The 13,115-nt window shown below is 41.6% G+C and overlaps 1 protein-coding gene across 4 annotated transcripts in view; it reads right to left on the bottom strand.

The window, feature by feature from the left end:
• WWC3 (WWC family member 3) overlaps positions 1–13,115 on the bottom strand; it is a 231,472-nt gene that overhangs the window by 103,917 nt on the left and 114,440 nt on the right. For all 4 annotated transcript variants that reach the window (XM_088451663.1, XM_088451664.1, XM_088451665.1 and 1 more), the window contains exon 4: positions 4,818–4,894. In XM_088451663.1, the coding sequence (XP_088307789.1) occupies positions 4,818–4,894 (77 nt within the window). The remainder of the gene's footprint in view (positions 1–4,817; positions 4,895–13,115) is intronic.

The raw sequence follows: 13,115 nt of genomic DNA, 5'->3' as shown, positions 1-13,115 counted from the left end.
TATTAATTGAGCAACAGTATATAAATGGAAAATGGATATGCAGCACTCAGCATTTAGCTGCAGGTGTAAAACAATTATGTACGCCAGAATCACATTCCCTATTAAAAAAGTGCCGGTACACAGAATAAAGTTACTGATATTCACCTAAAGGTACAATTTGATACAAGATTTATAGTAGCTTCTGTATTCTGTGCAAGTCTTCATATGTTTATTTCATTCATTTCTGAAAAGATTTCACTGATTTCTTCCTGCTTTCAGAATTAAATATAAGAATGAAAAACCATATATAAAAAAGGAGCTAGAGGCTGCACAAAAGCCTACCATGGAATATTCATCAAGTGGATTGTCATGAGCTTTTACTGACTTTAATAGACCCATTACACTCAAAACACTAAATACAAAGTTACTAAAACACCAATCTTCAGTTTTTATATACATATACTTGGTGGTACCTAACCATACACGGTGTGCACGCACTCAACATGTCAGCGGGACTGCAGTAGCTGTGCAAGTAGCCATTAAAATCCCCCCCTCCCACCGTATTAACACACAGATGTTATATGTGTGACGATCACAGACCGAAAGGCTTTATGGATTGTCCCATCTACTTGGTATAGTCCTCTACATTACAGTCATGTGATTAAGCGTCATAACTAGGTAAGTCAATCAGAGGCCTGATAATTGGTGCCAGAGTCCCAAATTATGTATTTATTACTTCCTGTTCACTTCTTGTTTTCAATATATTGTTTTCCATTTTATATAGTTTGTACTGCTCTTTACTAATTTTTCATACTATCTCTATCTGCTGTACATTTTCATCACTTCTATTTAATTTCTCTTTATAGAACTATTGCTATACCGTCACCAACCCTCCATCACTAGCGTCATAAACTAACTACTCTATTTACTCACCTGCAATAAAATCACCACCAACCACCAGGTAACCATCATCTTTAACTTCATCTTGGCACATGCACCCCATAACAGTCTCACTCAAGACTCCCACACTTTCCATATACAGTACTCATATTCTTTCCCATTTTACCTTTCGCACAACCTTCTCCTCATGTACTATACCGCTCTGCACACCTCAAACTAATAAACACTTAATTATAATATATCATTTTTTATACACTCATATTTAAGCTACTCTCATTTTACCACATTTTCTGTCCTTTCAGAATCATATGAGTTCTAATTAGTTATTTCAACTAGCTTTATAGGTATAGGCTGAACATATTGTGGGGAATTCACTTGGGTGCTATTATCTCGCACCCGCATGCCAGATCCAATGCCATTGCCGGTGTTCACATGCTACCGCATAGCCAATTCGCCCTCTACTTGCAATATAATAGCAGTTAATTGGACTTGCACATTTCTGCTTGGGCTGCAAACAAAAATCTGCGAGTCCGGGCATACCGTAATATAGCCACACTAAAGGTGCCCATCCACTAGCAGACATGAAACGACTGCAGGATTACGACATTGTAATCGTGCAGTGGTTTGTCAGTCTGTGATGAGCCTGCAGTGAACGAGCAGTCATTCAGTGCAGGCTCATCAATCATCTGCAAACATGCTCAACCTGACGTTATCGTCAGGTTGACCAGCATGTTTGCAAGATGATAGATGAGCACGCGCATCGCTGGTCGTTTTAGACATTTTTGCAAACAATTTGCAAACGATTTATGACCGATTTATGAACGATTGTTATCATTCAATCGCTCAACTTAATCGTCTAGTGGATGGGCACCTTTACTTGCGGGTGTGAGATAATCACACCTAACTGAATTCCCCATCCTGGCCCACATCTGTCTTTCCCAGTTTTAGCTCCCCTAATTCTATTTTCTTAATACATCCTCTTTTGAGTCCTATTTGAACATCTCTTCAATGCTATAGTCACCTATTTTGTCCTTTCTACTGCATTCTACTACAGATGATCCACATTATACCCTTACCCTGTCCATCGCCATCTTTTTGTTTTACCCAATTCTCCACCATGACTCTCCCACTCCCACTATTCTTCCCTCTCCAATTCCTTGTCCATATTATACCGGTCCTGTTAACGCTACTTGTGAGTCACTACTTGTGCAGCTCCACCCAACTATACTAACTCACAGTTCCAGTTTTATGTAACAGAAATCCATGCACAAAATAAAGACATTGCATACAGCTCTCCACAGCGACAATAAATGATCTTTATTTTTTGTAGTATAATTAGGTGTTGGTAGTGAATGCGTAATAAGGTCTGATTCAGAGATGTGGGCTTAAGCCATCGCAGCTGCGATCCTGTACGCAGTTGCTGTGCAAAAATATGAAAATGTCACAGGCACTGAGGATTGTATAGGAATGCTCACCAGGGGCTTTGCAAATCCGAGCATCTGCGTACAAAGACGCGCCATTGGTCGCAGATCATTCGATTATCGCAGTTCTGAGTTAACCCTATTGCTACTCATATTGGCCACTTTAACTGTGTAAGGGATGGCAGACGCTGACTGTGACATGCCCCAAAAACGGTCACAACATGCCTGCGCTCTTTGCCGCCACTCCCACAAATGCTCCCTGAATGTCAGTCACACTGTGAGTAAAAAGTTGCTGCGAGCGACTACGGTAATGCACTTTAACACAGACACAAAATACAAAAGGCAAATGGTGCGTTCTGTATTAGCTTCACAAACCACTTATTCAGGTAGCTGCTGGCACAGTGGGATCTGCCCCCCATAAAAAATTAACATAGGGGAAGAAAATGTGAAACGCTTACCCTGAATTAGTTGATAAGTCAATTACAACATTTTTTAAAAATCTCAATAATCATATAAAGACATTCATAAAACCACCTGCTTGTCACTAGTGACAGATTGTGCCTCCGACACGGTCCGCTCAGCCGCTCACCCGAGGACACCTGATAACGGTGGTCACCTTTCTAAGGACTACAAGTGAGTCCAATATCACCACGGGGAACAGTGAAGGACAGAGCCGGCGTATGAAATAGGAGTGCCAAGTGGCTACATAAGTGCTGCCAAAAGGATACTGACAATATATTTTGTGAACTGAGTATCCTTTCGCAGGTACTCCAAATATCGGGCATGTGAGTAACCCTATGGTCACACAACATGGCCGCCTGGAATGAGACGCTGGAGCCATCTTATGTATGTAAGGGATCGCAGACACCTGCTGAGACCCACCCCAAAACAGCACCAACCCGCCTGCATTTTGCCGACCACTCCCCCAACGATGCCTTCCTGTCAATTACACGGCCAACTTTGAGGGTACTGTTTACGTCCGGGATGGCAGTGGAGGCGTGACACGTGCATCTGAATGAATGTGCATGTGCAGTTCATCTATAATCGCTCAACTGAGTAAATATTGGAACAGCGTACATCTCTGACTGAGGCCCACAGACATGTCAGAAATACACACTTTAATTATCCAGCCTAACATACTGATATTATCCATCAGTGCTCAGCTGGTTTTCACATTAACAGCAATGACGCATCAGACACAACAATAAGCGTCATTTACGGAAAAATACAGATATAAAGCGCAATTATAGTTATTATTGTTATTGGGAGAATGCATGGCTTTAGTGGATGAATATGGAAGTGGGGGTACAAAACATTTTTCATTTTGAGGATCTGGGAGGGATTTTGCATGATATGCTTTAAGTAACTTAATTGAGCCAATTCCCCTAATATTGGGCCTGATGTTCATCTACAATGCGTAAAATTTTCAGATACCCCTACACATGTGTTATGCAGAGTACAGAGTGTACGCACAAAGGTGCTGTTGCGATTGGGACAGACGGTATCATAAATGTAGCGGTAAAGTGAAGGGCGTTCATGGACCGTGACTGGAAGGTGGCTAGTAGTGCACGAAAAATGGTCCGTTCAGTGGACGTGTTACGGTAGTGTTGCGGGCGTATTATTGCAATCATCCGCGTTCTGAGACGCACAGCTGAAAGCATAGGAGGCCATGGTCACACGGAGAAACTGCACCTGCCGTGTGACCACAGGTGGCGTATAAGGATGCACTAATATGTATTATAGCGCGCACAGATGGGTGTCTCAGTCCCTGCGAATGTACACAAGAGAAGGAGTTTGTAGCGGCATTTGCATAATCTTGCAGATGGGTGACCGCCAATAGATGCTGCTGTGTGTGCTTTGATGTGCAACTCAGAATCAGGCCCTACATGTGCACAAATGCAGAAACAATACACATAGACTTTTCTGAAAACTAGAAAGGGAATGGCAGTGAAATATATGTATTAGCACCAAACATTATGGGGGAAATCCAATTAGCTGTGAAGGGTGCCTTCGGGTGTGGTTTGGATTTGCCACGGCATTCAAATGCCAGCAACGGCACCACATCTTGCACCCGTCGCAGCCCCCTTTCAGGCTAAACTCGCTCAATTTTGTACACAGCCCTATGGGGCTGCACAGTTTTGAGTGAGTTCAGGCTGCCCCTAAGTGTTACATGTCTGCATTTTTCCAGATCATAAGGGGTATATTTACTAAAGTGCAGGTTTTTAGAAGTGGAGATGTTGCCCATAGCAACCAATCAGATTCTAGCTATTATCTTCTAAAAGGTACTAGATAAATGTTAAGTAGAATCTGATTGGTTGCTATGGGCAACTTCTCAACTTCTAAAAACCCGCACTTTAGTAAATATACCCCTAAGAATCTCACACTGTAGGTACTGGAATTTAATGGATACAGCATTTTAAAAATTTCTATATTTTATATTTACATAAGCTATTACAACTTTGCATCATTTTGATCATACAATGTTTATTAGCTATCATGGGTATAGTCTTCACTTACCCTGTCTCGTCGACTTGAAATTTCTGCCTTAATTTGATATGGATCATATTTCGTGTTTGTAGAGAATCCGGAAAAGGCTGAAGAGAAAGTATATAGTTTCACATTATTACAACTCACTAAAAACACAATTATTATTATTATTATTATTATTATGTTACTTATATAGCGCTGGGTAATAACAGACAGACATAGAGGTAAGAGGGCCCTGCTCTCAAGCTTACAATCTATAGGAAATAGGCTTTGATACACAGTTATGCATTACACATTTCTAAACTAAGCAACTCCTATAGTAAGTGCAATAATCTAATGTAATTGTTTTTCAGGTCACTGATGTATGTGTGTGCCCACTTGTGATGTGCATGAGAAAAGAGACTTACTTTTAATTAAACAGCGAGTAGGCTAATTAAAAGCAAGTGAAAACAGAATAAAAAGCACCATACACATGGCCTTTCCTGCACTTTTTATACATTCAATTAATTTAAAAATGTATACATAAATATCAGAACAAAATAATGAATTTATGAGAGAATTAGGCGCAAGAAATGGGAAAAAACTGAAACGTGATATGATAAATCAGAATAGGATGTAGTCGGCATTCCGACGGTCAGGATGCAGGCAGTCAGAATCCTGGCTCCAGAATCACGACCATTGACATCCTGATATTTAGTATTAGGGCTAGGCACTAGGGGGAGGGTTAGGGTTAGGCTGAGGGAGGGGAGGGCTAGGGTTAGGCTGTGGGGAGTTAGGGTTAGGCTGTGGGAAGGGAAGGGTTAGAGTTAGGGGGAGGGTTAGGGTAAGGGATATAATACTTACCAAATTCGGTATTCTGACCGTCAGCATCCTGACTGCTGGGATCCAATCAGAATGTGGGATGTATTGTGCCTGCTTGCGTTATAAATATTCATGACAGAGGTGATCTAACGCAGGCTGCATACAGTGAGGGAATGATTGTGCAATTGCAATGTTATGCAGATAGTGATAAAGACACTTGGCCCAAGACAGACCTCGCACTACATTAGATTAGATTAGCTGTTTGCAAATGCTCCGCCGACATTTATTGGTGATTTCTTTATCACCAAGAGTCAAAGATCTATGCTCAGACATACATAATGCCTTGAGTACCTGCATAGGCAAATTAGAAGTTTTATTGATGCTTACTAATGAATGTGTTTGTTGCAAATAAGATAAATGGATAAAACATGGGCACAAGTGGAACATGAAATGCCTGGGGGAAATCGGATGCTTATGCTACTGTTTCTGACCATAATGCATATTAAGATTAAGATAATATCCACTTCTCATACGATTACAACTGTGTCTCTTTTAATTAAGTAAAATTGCACCTGCGATCTGGGGCACAACTGCAGGGAGCTCTGCATCAGCCCCTATGACATAAAAAGAGACTGGTAAAACAAGACTAATATATCATATGATACAGATGAACAATGAATGCATACCAACACTTAGAAGCACATAATCATATAAATATGTTTATCATATCACTAAACCATTTTTCTTGCTAGAAGTGCAACTCCCCTTCCGTCACACTGTTATCAGATGTTCCTTTTACAAATAATATACTGTATACAGTGATGACAAATTCATACGTTTTGCAAGTACTTATAACTATCCCATGACATAACGTTCCTTATAATTTCATACATGGAAAGTGTTCATTCACATAAACACAAAGCAGCAGTAATATGTGTAATCTGTGGGTGGCTGTGAATCAGTGAGATGAAAATCCCCACAGAGGCAACAAATGAAGCCAAACAACATATTTCTGTTATTTATGAAATGATGAATCTTTCCTTGTGCGTAAACCGGTTGATACCAGGAAGGCAACAATTGATGTGTGATATACTTGAAAACAAAGCTTTTTTTACTAACTAATAAAGTTTTAACCTTTTTAGTTATGTATGCGCATTACCAGTTCCCGCAGAGCAGCGAGGCCAAGCATGTGGGATGCAGTAGTTTATATAAAGAATGGCATTGTCTTGTGTTTGGCCTACACACATTGGCCAGTGTCATATGACATTCTTATCTATAGCGTCAAAGACAGAGACTAAAATCTGCTTACAGATGTGTCTTTAAGCTGTGTACACACTGACAGATACATTGGCCGATCAATTGATAGGCCAACGTATCTGCTGCCCATCGTGCAGTGTGTACCCGCAATATGTCGGTGAACGTCAGCGTTGACCGACATATCGCAGACATATCTGTCCATCGGCAGGTGTGTACGGGCGGTCAGCAGACCGCCCGTACACACACAGAGGCAGTCGCGAGGGGGGGGGGGGACACGCCCCCAACCCGCCCACCGGCCGCCGGGTCCCGAGGGCACAAGAAGATGATGGCCATTCAGTGTGTATGAACGACCATCTTTGTTTGCCGAAAATGCATCTGAGTCACCATGCAATGTGACTGTGCTGATTAATTTGCTATGTGACACTTGTATATAGGTGTGCTACTGAGTCTCTGAATCTGTATACGAAGTGCTATATTGTAGCGGCCGCAGCATTTTTCATTACAAATTCCAATGTACTTCAAAAACAGGCTCAGAAGCACACAGATATAAAAGTGTCGCATATCAAATTAATCAGCACAGTCTGCTGTTAGGTCCCAGTCGCATCGCAACCTAAACGCATTTCCAGCAAATAAAGAAGACCGACACTAGCAGAGCAGCACAAGACCTGGCGGCTTGCTAATGCCAGGCAAGTCGCACTGCTTGGAGGGGTAGCGGGGATAGCCCTAGGCCAGGGGTGCCCTGGAGAGGGGGTCCCCTTTATTGGAGGGGTCCCCAACTCCCCAGGGATTCCTGGCCTGGGCTGCTTAGTGGTTAGGAGCTGAGGCATCAGTCCCCCACTAGAAAGGGTCCAGTGCTGGATTTAATTTTGGTTTTTACCCCTATAATTAAGACCAGGACTGGCCCTGTAGCCTTGTGCTGGTACGTAATTTACAGTGGAACCCTAATCGTTTTGTCCCCGTAATTTTAGGTACCAGGACAGGCTGGCAAGTCCGGGGCTGGTTAATCTTTAGGGGGGGACCTTATGTCATTTTTTTTATTATTATTTAACCCGTTTTTTACAGGTCTTAACACACAAGCAGCTTACACATATCTCACTGATATGTGCAGGCTGCTTGTTCGGGTGAGTTTAGAAGAGAGAAAACACTGCAATCTCGGGTAAGTAATATCACCTAAACTCTCCTTAAACTCTCCTTAAACTCACCTCTAAACTCGTAATTTGGAAGCAAAAACTCGATCTGCTTCACCATCGAAAAACTCACTTTCAGCTAAGCTCACTTCTTAGTAAATTTGCGAGTTGGATAAGGGAAAACTCACCCGAGTTTTGGTGAAGCAAAGTGAGTTTAAAAACTAAAAAACTCGACCAAACTCGAATCTTAGTAAATTTGCCCCTAGAATCTGAATCTGATTGGTTGCTAAGGGCAATATCTCCACTTTTGAAAACCCACACTTTAGTAAATATACCCCTAGGAATCAAGTTAACAATGGCTAAAGGGGCCTTACTACAGATTTCCAATTTTAAATAAAAAGGAGCACTATCATTACAATTGTGTGTAAAATACATTAAATAAGATTTCCAGTTTTCAATTTATCCCTCCACATGTCCCCAACATGTTAAACTGCTGGGATCCATCACCCAGAACCATGGCTCATTGCCTAATATTGTTCACTGGCCCCTTGGTGCATTCTCCACACCCATTTGCCCGATTTGCGACACATTTTTTCCCCCGTATTTCCAGAACCAGGAACGGATGGGAGCCCAGTGCTGGTTGCGCAGAATCCGTCATTTGTCCCCCGTATTTTGGCAACCAGGGCTGGTTCTGACTAGCCCAGAGCTAGTTGTGCTTACATACAGGGGACCCCTACGTCGTTTGTCCCCTGAATGTTGCACAACCAGCACTGGGTCACTAAAAGCCCGGGGCTGGTTGCTCTTTTGGGGGGGGGGGCACATGCAGTTTTTTTTTAAGCTTTTTTTTTAAATTTTCATAAAGACAGATGCATGCATCATGGATCTCCCTCTGCGTGCATCAGTCTTTTTTTTTTTTCACAAATGACGCCTCTCAGACGGTTGAACGCACATTGCACCGTACGTGAGATCGTATTAACATCGTTTGTCAATATTGCAGACGGGACTGCCAGGGAGCTGCCGGGGAGTTCAAGGGAGAACGTAAGATGAATCTTATGTTATGCTGGTCGTACTAGTGTATGGCCAGCATAACACCTCCACTTTCCTTTATAGAGGTTTTAGTAAATCTATCTTTACATGCCCCTGTAAAATCTATCTACCTAAGGGCCTCATTTATCAACAAGTTTTATCATATGCAACGAGTTTTAAAACTCGTTGCGTATGATAATGGTGCTCCAGCCAATCAGGCCCTAACTGTCATCTGTTTGAAAAATGACAGTTGGGAGCTGATTGGCTGGAGCACCATTTATTATATGCAATGAGTTTTAAAACTCGTTGCGTATGATAAAACTCGTTGATAAGTTAGGCCCTAAATTTGTGACAGGATGAAATAAACTGAAAATGTGCATAGCAGAGAAAAATATCACTCAAAGTAGAACCTAGCTTCACTCCCCATTATTTGCCCAAAAATAATGATCAATTTTATACCTTAAATTAATCATGATTTTTTTACACTTTTGCAGTTTATAAATGCCCCTTTGTGTTTCAGATCTCAGCCTAGGCCAAAGTGCAGTTTGCAAACCATTTTTATATGAATTTGATATGCAGATTGAGCAAGCTAACAATCTAATAGATCAGAGGCAAACCTGTACATCACAGCACAAAATTTAAAGTTAGGAATGAACACCAATGACTGTTATGAGATCTTAGGGGAAAAAAAAAAAGTCCAGCGTATCAAATGGCGGTTACAAAACCATGCAAGCCAAACAGCATAACAAAAATGTAATATATTATACCAGGTACTGACAGGACAACTTACCAACACCATATACAGTTCCATGGCTTTGGAGGGGGTCCGAAATATATATACAGGTATATATACTTTCATAATTCCATCCAAAGTAAGCTACTTGAATAGAATTTACAGACATATGTATAAAGTCCCCCATACATAGTGGGAACCAGCCTGAGTTTTGTTCATGCAGTCCTGCTGTCTCTGGAAGGAGGAGCCATAAAAAAATGGAGTACCCCCTCTACTAAAGTATAGTAGCCACACACTGAAAAGATGCCTACTCTCCTTGAATGTTCGGAATACTCTTAAATTTTAGGTATCTCTCGGACTCAAGAGTGAGATGATTAACTTAACGTATCCACCCTCTTCACTGGGACGGTGCTGCGATGATGCATTTTAAATGCATAAATACAAATAATAATAAATTAATACAATGAAAACATTGACTTATTTTAAGGATTCAAACATACATGAATGTCATGAACATTACATGAATGTCTAGAAGCTTTTGTTGCATTATCTGTAACTTTTACCTCTACATAGAGATGTGTTCACATATACATATCTTCAAATTGTGACAAATAGCCCCATTTAGCGCACCACCAACTCTGCAACTTAGCCACACCAAAACAGTAATCCTAAGTGCCTAATACACTAAGGGCCTGATTCAGACCCCCTTCGCAAGCGGGTGATGTCAGTAGTAAACTTCCGGCTCTATTAGAGCCGGAAGCTCACTGGGGCTTGCAGCAGACAAGACCCTGCCACAAGGGTCTCGTCGCAAGCCCGATGGTCGAGACCATCACCTGGCCGCTCGCAGCTTAGCGAGCGGCCACAAGGCTGGACCTTAAAAAAAAAAACGCCCTTCAGACCTGCAAGCTGGTCTGAATCAGGGCCTAAGGGCGGTGTTCAATTAGTTTTGCACCCGCAATAAAGTTCCGCCAGCCGGACTTTTCACCTACATCGCGTCTTTTGGCCGCAAAAACTTATCGTGCGCGTCCCCGCTATTCGTCGTATTCAATTCCAAAAGACGGAAAAAAACATTGACACGGAAAGTCAGAACAGGCAGAAAGTGGTGTCAGAATTAGAGATGTGCGCCGAGCCCCATGTTTTGGATCTGGATCTCCCCTGGTTTTGGATCTGAATCTGGTTTTGGATTTTTTCCTTGGTGTTTTGTTTTTTGTATTTGGATCTGTATTTTTTCACAAAAATGATATAAACAGCTAAAACCACATAGTTTGGGCCTGTTTTTGTTCTTACAGTATTATTAACCTTAATAAAAATAATTTTCAGACATTTTTAGGCATTTTTAACCACCTCACAGCTCACAATATTGATTTCACTATTTTTCACCAATATAGGCCAAAGGCTGCAGCGAGCTGGCTGGCTAAAGTAAGCGACAAAGCAGCGCCACAAACGCACGGCAGTTTAAAAAAATATAGGACATCTATGAAACATTGCCACACAGCAGTGGCAGACAGGATGGCAGTTTAATAAACTATAATAATGTCAGTCGGCAATGCCCAAAATTGTGCAAAATGTAAAGAAAAGAGGTGCAGGGTGGAATTGTCCCTCCCTACCACTCTTATGTGGGATATTAAAAAGGACATGCACGGTTTAACAAACCAAACACTTTAGCAACTAGGACTGACACTTTTGTGGCTGAACTTGGTTTGTTTGGGCCCCCACAAAACATTTTTTGGAAGGACTACATTCAATTATAAAGGAGGAGGTTGATGATGAGGGTGTTGGTGGAGGAGATTGCATGTGCTGGTCCAAATTGCTGGTAGCTAATACTGGATTGCTTGTTATTAATTTACAAATTATTATAATTTTGTTAAACAAATTGCATGAACTCGCTGCAAATGATGTAACAGGGAGGAGGTGCCTAGATGGTTAACATCCCTTCCTCTGCTAACTTTGGCTTTACAAATGGAACAAATGCCTTCACAACTGTTGTCAGAATTTAAATTAAAATAATTCCACACCCAAGACGTGGCTTTTCTGGCTTTCTTTTATCATGAGCAAGAACTGCTACCACTGGTGGCTAATTTATACAAACATCCTCATCATCAACATCCTCATTAGCGTCAGATAGGACACAAATTTCCCCCTCATCCTCCTTTTGCACTTCCTTCACACTATCATCCTCATTTTCTATTATTTCACAATCTAATACTAGTACAGCCGTCATGGCGTCAGTGAGCCGCTGTGAAACTGGGTTACAGCTGTTAAACTTACTTCCTCTATCAAAGGACTGTTTAATAGTCAATTGTTTTTTAAAATTACTACTTGTAGTAAACTTCTGGGTCCCTTTCTGGGATGAAGATCCACCCCCAGCAGCAGCAACAGACGTAGCACTCAAGGATCCTTCTGAGGAATCACGGATAGGAGAGGAGTCAGTCATGCTTTTGAAATTGGATGCAGGACTACTTCCGATCACGATTGAGGATGTTGATGATGATGCAGGTGTTGGTGGTGGAGATAGCAGGCGCTTGGATCCAGATAGAAGGGAGCAGCTAGGTGACACTGGACTGATTGTTGTTAGGTTTTTTGTCCCCAAAGTTTCTGAATTTGAAATACCCTTTTCAATTTGATGAATGCGCTGCAAATGACGTAACAGGGAGGATGTTCCTAGATGGTTAAGGTCCTTACCTCTACTCACTGTTACTTGGCAAAGGTTACAAATGGCTTGAAAAAGGTTATCCGGATTTGAGTGGAAATAATTCCACACATGAGAAGTGGATTTTTTTGGTCCTTTGCCCAGGCATGGTAACAATGGGATTTTTCCCACCATGGGCAACAACTGTTGCCTGATTTACTGTTTTTACACAAACATCCTCGGCATCAATATCCTCATCATCATCAACATCCTCATCATCCTTGTTCTTATCGCCAACTACATAAACATCCTCCTCATCCTCCTGGTGCAATTCCACAGAATCATCCTCGATTTCTACGTCAGCATGTTGACTTGTGATGCTCATCTCCACATTTGCAGAGGGCACACAAATGGTGGAAGTAGGATCCTCTTCAAGTATAGTATTAGAAAGGTCAGGGTCACACTTGGCAACCGCGGACACACTTGGACTCTCCTCGGGGATCTGTGACTTTTCGGAGACAATTTAAATTTTTTTGTACCTCTTCTACAAGCAGAAGGGCTTAAATCATCACAACTAGAACCACCAGTCATAAATAGAGGCCAAGGCCTTTTCCATTCCTTGCCACTTCGTGTAGTGAATGGCATATTGCCAATTTTTTGTTTCTCTAAAGCTGACAGCTTTAGATTTTTTTTTCTTTAACAGGGTAAAAGATGATTTTTTTAGCCTGACTTTTTGGCTGCCCTTGAACCCTGGT

This window comes from Taudactylus pleione, unplaced genomic scaffold (genome assembly GCF_031769625.1).
Source record: "Taudactylus pleione unplaced genomic scaffold, aTauple2 ptg000026l, whole genome shotgun sequence".
Lineage (NCBI taxonomy): Eukaryota > Metazoa > Chordata > Amphibia > Anura > Myobatrachidae > Taudactylus > Taudactylus pleione.
Note: the sequence above shows the minus strand (reverse complement) of the source record. Positions and strands in the feature narration are given on the sequence as shown.